The 13,267-nt window shown below is 38.6% G+C and overlaps 1 protein-coding gene across 4 annotated transcripts in view; it reads left to right on the top strand.

Annotated features, from left to right (window-relative positions):
- Positions 1-13,267, top strand: part of PHKB (phosphorylase kinase regulatory subunit beta) — a 68,921-nt gene that overhangs the window by 51,956 nt on the left and 3,698 nt on the right. For 2 of the 4 annotated variants that reach the window (XM_079315841.1, XM_079315843.1), the window contains 7 exons: positions 313-394; positions 2,502-2,559; positions 4,292-4,382; positions 5,968-6,170; positions 8,281-8,415; positions 11,766-11,895; positions 12,290-12,397. In XM_079315841.1, coding sequence (XP_079171967.1) covers positions 313-394; positions 2,502-2,559; positions 4,292-4,382; positions 5,968-6,170; positions 8,281-8,415; positions 11,766-11,895; positions 12,290-12,397 — 807 coding nt within the window. Of the gene's footprint in view, positions 1-312; positions 395-2,501; positions 2,560-3,338; positions 3,430-4,291; positions 4,383-5,967; positions 6,171-8,280; positions 8,416-11,765; positions 11,896-12,289; positions 12,398-13,267 lie in introns of all 4 variants that reach the window. The other 2 variants (XM_079315840.1, XM_079315842.1) reach the window with 1 other exon arrangement.

Below are 13,267 nucleotides of genomic sequence, written 5' to 3'. Positions count from 1 at the left end.
ATTACAAGCATTTCTGCTGTAAGTTAAAGGACCTGAGAATGAAAATCAGGAGACTTTTCAAGGTCAAATTATTACAGCTTAATATGATCCACAGAGAAGCCCCAGCAAGCAGCATGATAAGGATACAGCACAGATAGGGTACGGAATAGTTGTGAAATCCCCTTGAAAATAAAATATGTAGACTTTTCCTTACATTGGAAAGAAGAAAAGGCCCTTTGGTTTCACCTGAAATTTTTATTAGCTGTTGTGGCTTTGCTTCAGTAACAATCTGAAGGCTATTTGTGGTTCTGTTATTGCTGTTTTTTATTGAAGGACTGCAATTGCCTGGCAAGTCAAGTGCTACTCTCAAGTATATTGCTTAAAAGGGAAGGGCCGAATTTTATCACCAAGGAAGGTAAGAGCTTTTTCCATTTGACTGTTCTGAGCACTGAGGAAGCAGCTTTATGTTGAGTTGCAATGAACATGAGTAACAGCTGTGCATGCCAGCAGTTGTGGAGCTCTTTTCTCTGCCATGTAGAGCAATTTCTGCATTAAATAGGACTTGCACATTGTTGGTGTGATGGGGAATGTGCTGCTGGATATGAATGGTTTTAGATTGTTTGTAGGCCAGTGCTGTATCTGGTTGTAATTTTGAATGCATAGATTAGACAAAAATACAGGATTTGACCTTACAATGAAAACGAAAACAAAAGACAAGTCTAAATGTCTGTAACAGTCTGAACTATATGAGGCTTTATACTGAATTTCTATTCTGCTTTGATGTAATCTGACTTCCATGTATCTGTGAAGCTCTGTTTTTGTATAATGGCTTTTTTTTAGAGCACAGGGTCTAAATTCCTGTAATATAATTTTGAAAAGGCTACTGAGGCTTTGGGGTTTTGTGCTGTGAAGTTTGGTGCTTTGTCTTTTTTTCAAAAGATTGCTTTTAACTTGCCCTCTTTTTATATGACTACTCAGAAAAAGAGGGCTATTCAAATCAAATAATATACTCTGAGTTATTCATCAAGCAGTGGGACTTCCCCCCCTCATGTTAGAAAGCCCTGCTTCTTCATTTTGGTATGAGATGGCTGATTCATATGGAGAAGAGCTGTCATATTGACATAAACATACATTGTATTTGTATTGCTATGTTAAAAATATCATGGCATCTGTAGGATATCCTGAGTTGGAAGGGACCCCAAGGACCATCATCCTTCATAGGACACTCTAGCAATCCCCCATGTGCCTGACAGCTTCCTGAGCTCTGCCAGCCTTGGTGCTTTGCCCACTGCCCTGGGGAACCTGTTCCAGTGCCCAACCACCCCCTGGGTGAAGAACCTTTTTCCTGATATCCAACTTAAACCTACCCTGACACAGCTCCAGCCATTTCCTCGAGTCCTGTCACTGGTCACCAGAGTGAGATCTGCTCCTGCCCCTCTGCTGCCCCTCCTGAGGATGTTGCAGACCCCAGTGAGGTCTCACCTCAGTCTCCTCTACTCTAAAAGCCAAGGCACCTCAGCCACTCCTCACATGGCTTCCCTGCTAAATCCTTCACCATCTTCCTGTGTCTCCTTTCTAGTACTAGTACTTTCTAGTATCTTTTTATCTTTCTTCTGTTGTGGTGCCCAAAACTGCACAGAGGACTGAAAAGACATGTTATATTGGCTGATAACTCAGTGCATTGTTGCAAGTTGGGGCTGGAATCTGCACATTAGGCCCATGTAGGCTCTCAAGTGGCCTTTTCCAGCAGTTACCTGCAGTGTTGTGAGGCTTTGGGGCCTAAGGAGCTTTCTTTAGTGCTTTGTAGGTTGTGTTCATTGCTCTAGAAACAGCTCAAGGCAGGTTCCCTAACCTCTGTAAGCAAGCAGTGTTACCACTTACATCCTTTGAATCATGATGATGAGCTAAAAACACTGTTAAAATCAATTAGGTCAAAAATGTTGTGCAGTTGTGCCTCTGAGTGTTCAGAGCTAACTCATACAAACCTCTGGGTGCCATCCCATATGAAACTCTGGGTGATGCTAACCTTTTTAATATGAACCTTGTATTAAAGGTTCTGAGTCACTGACTAAGAGTTCCCTGCATTCCCTGCATAGAGACTACTGAGACTGACATTAAATAATCACCCAATCAATAAAACATAAATCTAAAAACAGAAGCTGGAGAACTTTAGGTTCTGCAGTTTGAGAAGGTACACCACATCATAAGGTACATTTATAGGCCAAATCTATATGTAGATTTATTTTCCCCAATATATTGCAGGAACAAGTGATATTATTGATGTCTCTACAGCATGAGCAGCAGTTTCAGCTGAAATCTGGTTTGACTTCTTTCATAACAACATACACTGGGAGACAGGGGACTTGATTGCATCTGAATTTTAGATGTTAAGCATAATAGAGAAGCAGATTCAGAATTAACTGGTCTCATCAAACTTGCCTTACTACTGTTAAATGAAATCTTGTGCATCGTTTTTTGCTTGTGTTTTGTTTTTCTTTTCTTTTTTTGTTCAATGCCTTTAGGTACTGTTGGTGAGCATATTGAAAGAATCTACAGACGAGCTGGCAGCAGAAAGCTCTGGTTTGTATACAAATATCGTGTTCCTTCTGGCTTACACCAGTTTTGTTTTCCTAATGTGTTTATAGAAAGTAAGGCTGGATTCTCACACACTTAAAGGGGAAAAATGGCAGCTTTCCTGACAGTTGTATTGGTGCATGGCAGCTGAAGGTCTGGTTTAATAGGCTTTAGAAATTAAAAAGCAGTTTCTTACTGTTATCTTTTAAAATCCAAAAGCAATAGGCTGGTTTGGCACTGGTATTGCCAATACACAGGCCTCATTACATTGAAATAATGTGAGAAGAATGTTAATATTGTTATTTCTTACAGGGCATGATAAAATATTGTCAATAGCTTTATGTAGGAAGGCTGGTGATCAGATATAAATCATTTAAGCTGATGCACTAACTCAGATTTATTGCCCTGAAGTAATTTGCTTTGAGCCTGACTTTGACACAATAACTTTAAAAGGTTTCAGCAAGTAGGTTGATATTTACATGTTGTTTATTAATTTCTTTGCATGAAGCTCAGTAGAAGTTTTAATTTCTTTTTATCAAAGTCAAGCCTGTCCTGAACTTTGTTCTCTCACTCTGTAACTATTCATAACAGGTCAGTAAATAAAAATATGTTTTTCATTTTTGTCTCTACATACAGTTAAATGGGCCTTTGCCAATAATAAGGTAGAACCAAAATACCCTGGTGGTATTTTTTATAATTAATAAAAATCAGAAGTATTTTTAGGAGCAAAATATGTAAACTGTTTTTCATTTCTCTTCCATGATTGCCATGTGACACACATATAGGTTGGTGTTGCGCTACAGTGCTGCATTTGCACAGAAATTTTCTTCTTCTATAACCCCACATATTACTACTTTACTGGTACATGGGAAACAGGTAAAGTGCCCAGAAATCTGAAGTGCAGCTCTGTGAGATTTTTTTTTTGCTTATTTGCATTTTGATAGTATCAGCTAATGCATTTTTTAAATGCTTTGCTCTTGATCTTAAGGAGTGTGTAGCAGTTTCCACAGGAAACAACATCAACTGTTTGAGATTTTACTAACACCATAGAATATTACAGCTTATTCCTCATCTCTGTGAATAAATGATTCTTAGTAGCCTCAAAATCTGTGCTAGAGAAGCTCAATTACAGGACTGTTAGGTTTGTATTTTGTCAGGAAAGTATTATTAAATGTATTCATATCTTTAACCATCTACTGCATATATGGAAAAATGTGGTTCTTAGAAGTTACAGCTTGTTTTTAACCTGGCAGGTGACACAAGTCTCTCCATGCTGCACATGCAAAATATTACCTCAGCATGGAGCATGCAGCAAGGCTTTGGTGTTATGTGTTATACTTTCTCTTGCAAAATCTTTCTGACTCTGCCTTAAATAGATTTAAAAATTACCAAAGTTGTCTTGTAAAATGATGAAAATGTCATAAAAGAGGAGCTGGCATTTCTTACCTGCCTTTGTTTAAGATGGTGTTGAGAAGAGAACAAGAAGCTTTTTATGGAACTGGTAGTTTAATGAGTTCTAACTAAATATATTTTTGATCCATTAACCTATATCTGAACTAAAAAATGAAAACCTACAGAAGATTGCACAAAACCTGATCCAAATTCTACTTTGTAAATAATGTATGTATTCACTGAGTTAATTCTGATTCAATCTGCTGTTGCAGACTTCAGGTTGCTATCTGAATTCATTAAACTAGCACGTGATATGTAGTGGGATTGCTCTGTTTTCTGCCCTCAGGTCTGTTGTGCGCTTCGCAGCAAGTCTTTTAGGTAAACTAGTGGACAGCCTTGCACCATCTATTACTAATGTTTTAGTTCAGGGCAAGCAGGTAAGTCTTTGCTCCTCAGAACTGCATTAAGGAATGATAACAGAAACTAAACAAATGGCTTGTTCATTTTGAAGGCCTCTGATGCTTCTTTTAAAAGTATGCAATGGCTTAAAAGAAACTTTACCAAAGAAGAGAAATCCAGATAAAATACAGATATGTTTAATAATTGTATTTGGAATTTAATAATAATTTTAATTAATAAAAGAATAAGACAGAAAAGACAGTTCAGCATTTATGAAAGGCAGGAGGGGGCATGATTTGTGTAACTCCTTGGGTTTAAGGTCTCTGGGTGACCTTGGAAACCCTTCCAGTGCCTAAAGGGGCTCCAGTAGAGCTGGAGAGGGACTTTTGACAAGCACCTGTAGAGACAGGACAAGAGAATTGCTTTAAAATTATGTAAGGCAGGTTTAGATTAGATCTTAGGAGGAAACTCTTCCTTGTGAGAGTGATGAGGGCTGGCACAGGTTGCCCAGAAAAGCTGTGGCTCTCCCATCCCTGGGAGGGTTCAGGTTGGAGGGGGTTTGGAGCAGGAACATTGTAATGAGATGATCTTTCAGGTCCCTTCCCACCCAAAACTTTCTGTGATTTTATCTCTGTGCCCTCTTACTTGACAAAAGTAGATGGAGTGAAGTATTAAGGCATCTTTTGAAGGACTTTAATGAAAATGAAATCACTCTGTGTGTGATTGAGCATAAGACAACACGTGGGTGGCAGCTGAGCAGGTTGTCTTTCAGGGTTTCCTGTTTCAAAGAAAGTTGAATCGTCAGTGTTTTTTTCCTTTCCTAAGGAGAGCATTATTTTTCTTTCCCATCACAGTGATTTTAATTACATTCATTAATAACTGCTTCTAAATATGAATTGAATATTTCTGTACTTTTGTATTAAATGTATGTCTGTGTATACCTGCTTATATGCGATGTTGTTGTCTTACTCCAGACCGAGGTCTGGGTTTGTGCTTCTGGCACTACTCAGCTGTAGAGAAGACTGCACCTGCATGCAGCATAATTTGAGGCTATTGGCAACTTTTTAACTTCATTTCCTTGATCATGTTGTAACAATGATCTTTATCATAGCAGAAAATCTAGTGTTGTTGTCTTACTGACAGTAGAGTAAAAACAAAACAGATTTTTAATAAAAATCTTTTTTTTGTGGTTAAACAATCCCGTACCAGTAATATATTTTCTTAAAATTAGGGCTGTAACTTTTAGCATGCTAGTAGAAATAAGAAAACAAAACCATAAATTTAATTCTGAATTTTAATTGAGTTCCACAGCTGAAATGTCTGAAATGATGTAGCTGTCTAAACCTAATGTACAGTCCTGATTATAACCAAACCAGTGGTCTTGTATTTTTATTTTAATTTGGAAAAATGTATTCCATATTCACTGTGGTTGTTAGTGAAGTTTATGACTTCAGTAGCATCCAATTAACAGTATTAACAAGCATCAACCATTGACGTAAAATTACCCTTGTATTGTGAAATCTTTACCAAGCAGAGCAGAGTTGATGCAGTTTAGTTTCTGAATTGCTTTGCAGTGCTTTTCTTCCTGTCTCTATCCTCTGAATTGTTTTCCCTGTACCACAGGTGACACTGGGAGCTTTTGGCCAAGAGGAAGCAGTTATTTCTAACCCCTTATCACCAGCAGTGATTAAGGACATGATCTATGAAAAATGCCAATTGCAAGATGAAAGAGAAGCTGTGGTGCAGCAGGAGCTTGTGATCCACATTGGCTGGATCATCTCCAACTCCCCAGAACTGTTCAGTGGAATGCTCAAGATACGGATTGGGTCAGTAAAGCACCTCTTGTTCTTTGTTACCTCTGGGATTGCAGGGGAATGTACAGATTTCAGAGAACCACAAACTTGAGTCAAGGTTAAAACATCATTTACCTCCCACCTGTTCTCTTTAGTTCTTTGACAAGGTGACCTACAGATAGGCTGTGCTGGAATGTTGTCACATTCCGTAGTATCTGCATTTACTTTGCTACCCACAGCAGTTAATTAGTTTTTTCACATTTAGGAAGAGACATGCATTTGAATAAGCACTTCTTTGAAGAGGCCAGGTGCTACTGACTGAGATTTACAGAATCAGTGAGCATGCTTTAGAATCAAAACTTAAGTGTTTCATCTTCCATAATTTTTTTCCATAGAGAAAAATACAGTATTTCAGAACTGGAGGTAGATACCAGCAGCCCTTTTTTCTAGCATACAAGATTCATATTTCTTTTTCAGCAGTACATTCCAGTAATCATAAAACCAAAAATTGCCCGTATTACATTTAACTGGAAGTATCCTTTTGCACTTAAATGCTTTTCTGTCCCTCTACAGATCCATGTTACTTCTCTTTCCTCCCCTTCCTTATTCTCTGTAGCCAATCCTTTTTGCAATTTTTTTTTCTTTCTCCCAAGGTTAATGCTAGAGATTCAATTTCCTTTATTTCAGTGTTATCACCCACTCCAGTGAGCAAAATTAACCTTCTCACAGAAATGCCGTTCCAGTTTGATAATGATTTGATTTAGTGTCTTGTTATTGATTTGTTTTCAGGGTTTCATGTTGAAATAGATCAAGTTTCTGACAGCCCTATTACTGTAAAAACTCCCAGCCAACTGACTTGAATTCACCTCTTATCAGTGAAGAGCTCAGCAGAAGGTCCACTCTTGACTTTGGTGTGGCTTGTAGGCCACTGCAAAGAGAAAATACCAGCAAGGGACTGGCACACAGACACACTGGAGTCATGACTGGGGAAACAATTCCCGAGCCAGTTGTGTTGTTAATCTTAGTAACAAGAGAAGGACTCTGTTCACCTGCTAAATTAAATGAAAGTAGCATGTTCTGCATAATGTAATGGGCCCCAATACTCCCTGGTATCTTACACCTCCAAAGCATGGTCCTGGAAATCACAGATATAAAGCAACACTGAACCAGCTGGCCAAGCATCTCCACATTCTGGGTAGTTACCAAGAACTCCCTAGAAAAGAACAAGACTTGACTTATATATGCAAAAACACTCTGCACCTTGTTAGCTAAACAGTTAAATGGCCACAGAATGTGACTATAGAGATGACAGCCTAAATCTCACTGCATTTTCAGATAAACACAGAAAGGCTCTGATGTGCCCAAGCCTTGATCAGGTGTTATGGACTGTTTGAAGAAAAAGTGGATCAGTTTCCTTTTGTTAGTAATGCCTCCTTGAACTGAACCAGTGTTGAGGGCAAGAGTTCTGTGCTTTTCTGTCTTCTGATGTACCTGTACCTTATTTCATCTTTGATATTGCATCAGAGGCTGGAGCACTGGTTTTGCATAATGTGCACAATAAAACTCAGCATTTTCCTTCAGCACTTTGCCAAGTTCTGCCTCTCTGATACCTCAGGCTAAAAATCTTCACTGTTGCTGTATTTTTATTAAATCAATTTTTTTAAAAAGGACTAGGAAAAAAAGTGTGGTAGACTGCAAAAAGGAATTTCAAAGGCTAAAACTGGAAATAAGCCCTGAAGTATTAGTAAATGTAAAATACTGTAAATTTTATGGCTTTTTAAAACTCATCAGCAAAATGCATATACAGTCAGAGCATAATTCTGAGTAGGAATTTTAACATCAAAAGACAGGTAAATGTTGGTCTTAATGAACATGGAATATAGGGGATGTAGTCCAATCAATCTTCTCTATGGAAAACATGCTCACAGCACATTTCTTAAAACCTGTGCATTATCCCTTTCAGCTTGTATCATGTTCCAATCAAGCAGGAAGAGTAGGAGAGTATTTGTCTGATATTTTATGCACGTCCTGACAGCCAAATAGCAGGATTGTGTGGAATTCTTATGAGCTGTTTTATTAGACTAATTTTTCCTATTTGGAAACTTTGTATTTAATGAATAAATATATTCCTCCCCTTATGTAGATGGATTATCCATGCTATGAAGTATGAGCTGCAAATCCGTGCTGGGGACATGCCAGCCAAGGACTTGTACCAGATGTCCCCCAGTGAGGTGAAACAGCTCCTGCTGGATATTCTGCAGCCTCAGCAGCCGGGCAGGTAACGAGGTGTGGGGCTGTGGCTCCTCATTTCATTGAAACCTCTCTTCAAGTACATTCCATTCCTGAACTGCTTTGTGTGCACCTGAAATCACCAGGCATCTGTATCACTTATGGAATTTTTTAAAGGGAAGGTAGCAAAAATGCACTTTTTCATTCTTTCACATGGGCCCAGGTTCTAGAATGGTTTCTTTTCTTTTGCATATTCCCTTTTCAGCTTTATCTTTGTAGATCTCTCTTTACTGCCAGAGAAAAAAGATCTGTCTGCTATAATGTGAACTGTTACATTCTTTGATGTGGGGAAAGGAGCCAAAAATTACCCAATGCCTCCACTTAAGTAACTTGTAAGAACAGTCTGCTGTTGAGTGCCCACTTTCTTCTAGATTGTTATATGAGTAAGAGCAGATGTTCTCTAGAATTCTTAAGATAGTGGTACTGCCTGAATCTTGGAATCTTTTCTGTAACCAGCTGCCAAAAAGAACATTCATTGTGATACCAAGTATGCAAGACAAAAGTTAAAATTGCAGTACTTCCACTTAACTTTATTGATAAGAATGAAGTCAAAACTCTTCCTCTTGGTTTTGCTTCTATTTAAGTTAAACTTTGGCACAATATTGCTGATAATTTCCACAGTCCTTGACTGAACGGATGATGGGCTTTTCCTCTCAACAAAGAGAAATTACACCACACATCCTGCTGTTTATGTTCCTGCTTTATTCAAAACACACTTGTGTTTTTCCCCAGTCTCTAATCCCTGAGAAACGAGCTCCTTCAATGGCTGCCTCATCTCTCAGTCCCATTTGCTCTGTTCTGTATCTCCCAGATGCTTTTCAGAGTCTTGACTGTTCTTACCAGTTCTTGCTGTTTAATTGCTGTCTCTGCTCATGTTAGTGCTGACATTGTTCTGTAAAACCATAGCAGAACAGCCCCTTTGCAGCATTTTCCATTAAATATTAATGCTCTTTAGGAAGCATTTGGTCAGTCTCAGTAAGCAATTCAAGCACCACCTTTTGTCAGAGACCTTACCTGCATTGCCACAGCAGCTGCAGCTTTTGATTCCTGTAGCACACGATGGGTAGGTCACTGAAGGGCACTTGGGTTGAGTTTCTGAGGATGAGGATTCTTTTTTGGGTTACCTGAATACAAAAGCTCACCAGCATATCCTTCAATACTTTCAATCTTCTAACTTCTTTTCTAACTTCTTCCTGTACAGTATTGCTAACTCGTTTTTCCTTGCCCATTAGTGACTTGTTTTTGAAAGTTCTATTTCTACCAGGAAATACTCTTTTTTTTTTCTCCACCTTTTCTTTTTCTTTTTTTTTTTTTTGAGTACAGCTTTTCCTACTCTTGCGATGTTTTTGTTTTAGAAAAAAATCTCTGCTAATGTGATCTCCTATCTCACTGCAAACTAATTTGTCATACAGGAAGAGCTAATAGACCATTAGATCTATTTACCTCCCTAACTGTTTGTCCACAGCTAACTTCTCTCCACGTTTTTCCAAGCACAGACTCCACAGATTACACTTTTTAATCTGTTTATGTAGGTCACAAGATTGCAAGAAACTCTTTTTAAATGGGGCATTGTTCTTCTAATGGTCCAAACAGCTCTAAAACTCACCTTGCTTATTCATTCAGTTTGCAGGACTCTCTTTCTGATCCTATTAATGTAGGTGGGTCAGAGCATTTTTGACATCTTCAAGTATTTCTTCTTTTGCATTAAAAAAACAACTTGTTATTTTTACCACACCACTGATCTTTTTGCTTTTATGGAAGTTTCCTTTTGCTAATTCAAGGACAGAGCTGTACATAGAAGATGAAACTGTCATAGTAGACATGGCTTTTTGGTGGTTTAGTGTTTAATTGAGAAGTGATTAATGAAACATTTTTTTTTCTTAACTTACCATGTTTATCCAATACAATTATACAGGAAAAATGCCCACATTGCATGTTGGCTTAGCCTTGGCTTTATAGGGTTAACTTAAACATCTCATTTGTTCTCAGAAAGTATATCCCAATTACCTAGAGCTCAAACCTATTCAGAAAATGCACCACTTAGTGATAATTTTTCCCTTTTATTCTTGAAAACAAACAAACAAAAAACAAAGAAACCAGATAAAACCCAAACCAACACTGTTTGCTTTGTCTCCTGGTGTAGATGGGAGTGAGCAATACTAAGAAATTTAAGTGTAAAACCATGCACGGAGTTGTTGGAATTAGTGTTCCCTTTACTGGTTGTGTCTCAGAAGAAATTCTCACCATTTCTCCAGTATTTAAGAGTAAGGGTTTTTTAATGCAGGATATTTTAGTAATTTCATCAAGCACACTTGTGCTTGATGTCTGCAGGAACAGGTAATTTTACAGACAAGTGATTTTATTCTAAACTTGTCCTGTTAGTCTGCCAATACAAATGGAGCAAAAACTAAGCCCCCAAACTTATTAGTGCTGAATTAATTTGAGCTAGACTATGAAAGTGCTGCAAAACAACATTGATAAAGTTTACCAGGGAGTTTCTCTTTTTTTTTCTCTTTCTTTTTTTTTTTTTTTTTTTTTTCAAGCAGCCTGCCAGAACCAGGTATTAGAAATACAGAAAGGCATGTTGCAAAGCAGTAATTTAATTGTAGTTTTTCTAAAAATTATGCGTGTGTTGATTTTTCAACTTAAAATTCAAAAAGCAGCTAAGGACTTGGTAACCTGAGGAAATCTTCTCTGTCAGATACATTCAGGACAACCACACATTAAGACATAAATCTGTCTTTTGAATATTCATATCCATGGATGCCACTTCTTGAAGTTCCATTGCTGGTGTTTTAAACATTTGGGCTAAAGCCCCATTCCTATCATAACACTGAGAAGAAAGAATAGGAAAATTAAATTCCAGGCTTGATAGTTTTAAGTGAAAAAGAAAAAAGCTGGTATGTTCTGAAGCAAGCAGGATTTGTGATTAATGAAGAATATGACTCAGTTTGCTCAAATCCTTCATTTTACAAAACCATTCTGTTGAGTTTTCTAAATTTGCAGGCCACTTGTTTTCTACAGACCATCAAGATAAACCCCTGCCTTCAACAATTCTGCTGAAATGCATTTTTCTTTTATGATTAGACCTGATGAATTTGTTCTTCTACCATTACTGGGCTGCACTGGGTGGATTTCACAGCTGCTGCTTTTTCTGCAGTCCCATGAAGCACAGACACTCCCAAGGGTGACACTGTGACCTCTGCATGCTGAGCCCTGTGCTCAGGTGCCCCTGAGCAGAGACACAGCCTGCGCCATGTGTGCAGAGGTGGCTTTGGGGTCACTGCCCACCTGGCTGTGCAGGGCCAGGTTTGCTGAGGCTGTCCCTGTGTCCCACAGGAGCTGGCTGAACAGGAGGCAGCTGGATGGCTCCCTGAACAGAACCCCTGCAGGCTTCTACGACCGTGTGTGGCAGATCCTGGAGAGAACCCCCAACGGCTTGATCGTGGCAGGGAGATTCCTGCCCCAGGTAATCCTGCAGACAGGCTCAGGTACTGCTGCTCTGCCTGACTGGGAATGCTGAAATACCTTAGCATTAATGGTTATTTTATACCATCATGTTTTCCTTAGAGTAACTTGTTAATTGGGGAAAAAAAAAATCAAATTTTCTATTTTGTTTGGAGTAAAATACAATTAGAATAGAATAAAAGCAAACTATTGCTATTAAAGCACATTTGTAAAACTGTAAGCGTAGAAGATTGTTTCAAAGTCATGGACTCTGAAATCTGCTCCCTTTTTGATCCTACAGTGTCCATTATTTCTTAGTTGAGTATTGTTTGTTCAACAAGCAAGTAGGCTCTGCCAGGAGGTGGGTTTGATTTAATGCATGTGGTCTTTGAATAAAAGAATTATTTGTTTTTCAGCAACCAACCCTATCGGATATGACGATGTATGAAATGAATTTTTCCCTCCTAGTTGAAGACATGCTGCAAAACATTGACCAGCCACAGTACAGGCAGATCATCGTGGAGGTCTGTGGCCAATAAAGTGTGCATTAGTATGTTGCAGCCTAAAACAAAACAAAAAAATAACCTAGACTCAAGTATTTGAAGAAAATGCATTTTCCATATAAACACTTGTTTCAGTGACTTCCCCATAGATTTTGATGATTAAACAGGTTCCTGTTACCTGTTCAGAACAGAGCGAGTTCATGATATTCTTCCCCTTCAGCAAATATTAATGACAGTAACAATGCAATTAGGTCAGAGGAGGTAAAAATCTAATAATTCCAGTTTAGCTTTCCTTCAGGTCCTTATCCCATGCCTTTTCCTAACAATTTCCTTGATCTAAGGGAAACTGTTCTAAAATAACCAGCTTGCCCTCTGAAGCATTCTTCTTTCCCCTTTTGCTGAGGCTGTCTAGTAAGTAGCTTTATAGTACTGAATCAGCCACCTTCCCATTTCCTTGTGTTCCTCATCCTAACAGGAAGAGGCTGTTTAAATCCTTCCCCTCACAGCACACTATGTTTGTATTTAGAACAGATCAGGAGCAGCTGCACTGTTGGTAGCTGTACTGTCAGCAGCATTCCTTGTTAGTCCCCAGGTCCATGCTCCTCCCCAGGAACATCAACCCCTTTCAATTCTGCCTCACAGCTCATGGGCAGTTTGGTTGCTGGAACACCCCAGGTTCTGTTAAAAGATAACAAAATTGCCAAACCCAAGGTGACCAGTGCAGACTCCACTGCCTACTTGTAGATATTACAAGAGGCCACTCATCATGTTCACCTTCCAATTTTACACTCTTTTCAGATAAATTCTGATGAACTGAGGATTTACTGCTGACTGCTCTTTTTTTTTTATAAACTTTGTCATAACAGAATTTTGTCATCTGTGATTATGCCT

Source organism: Erithacus rubecula (assembly GCF_903797595.1).
Source record: "Erithacus rubecula genome assembly, chromosome: 12".
Classification (NCBI taxonomy): Eukaryota; Metazoa; Chordata; class Aves; order Passeriformes; family Muscicapidae; genus Erithacus; species Erithacus rubecula.
This window is presented reverse-complemented; position numbering and strand designations above follow the sequence as displayed.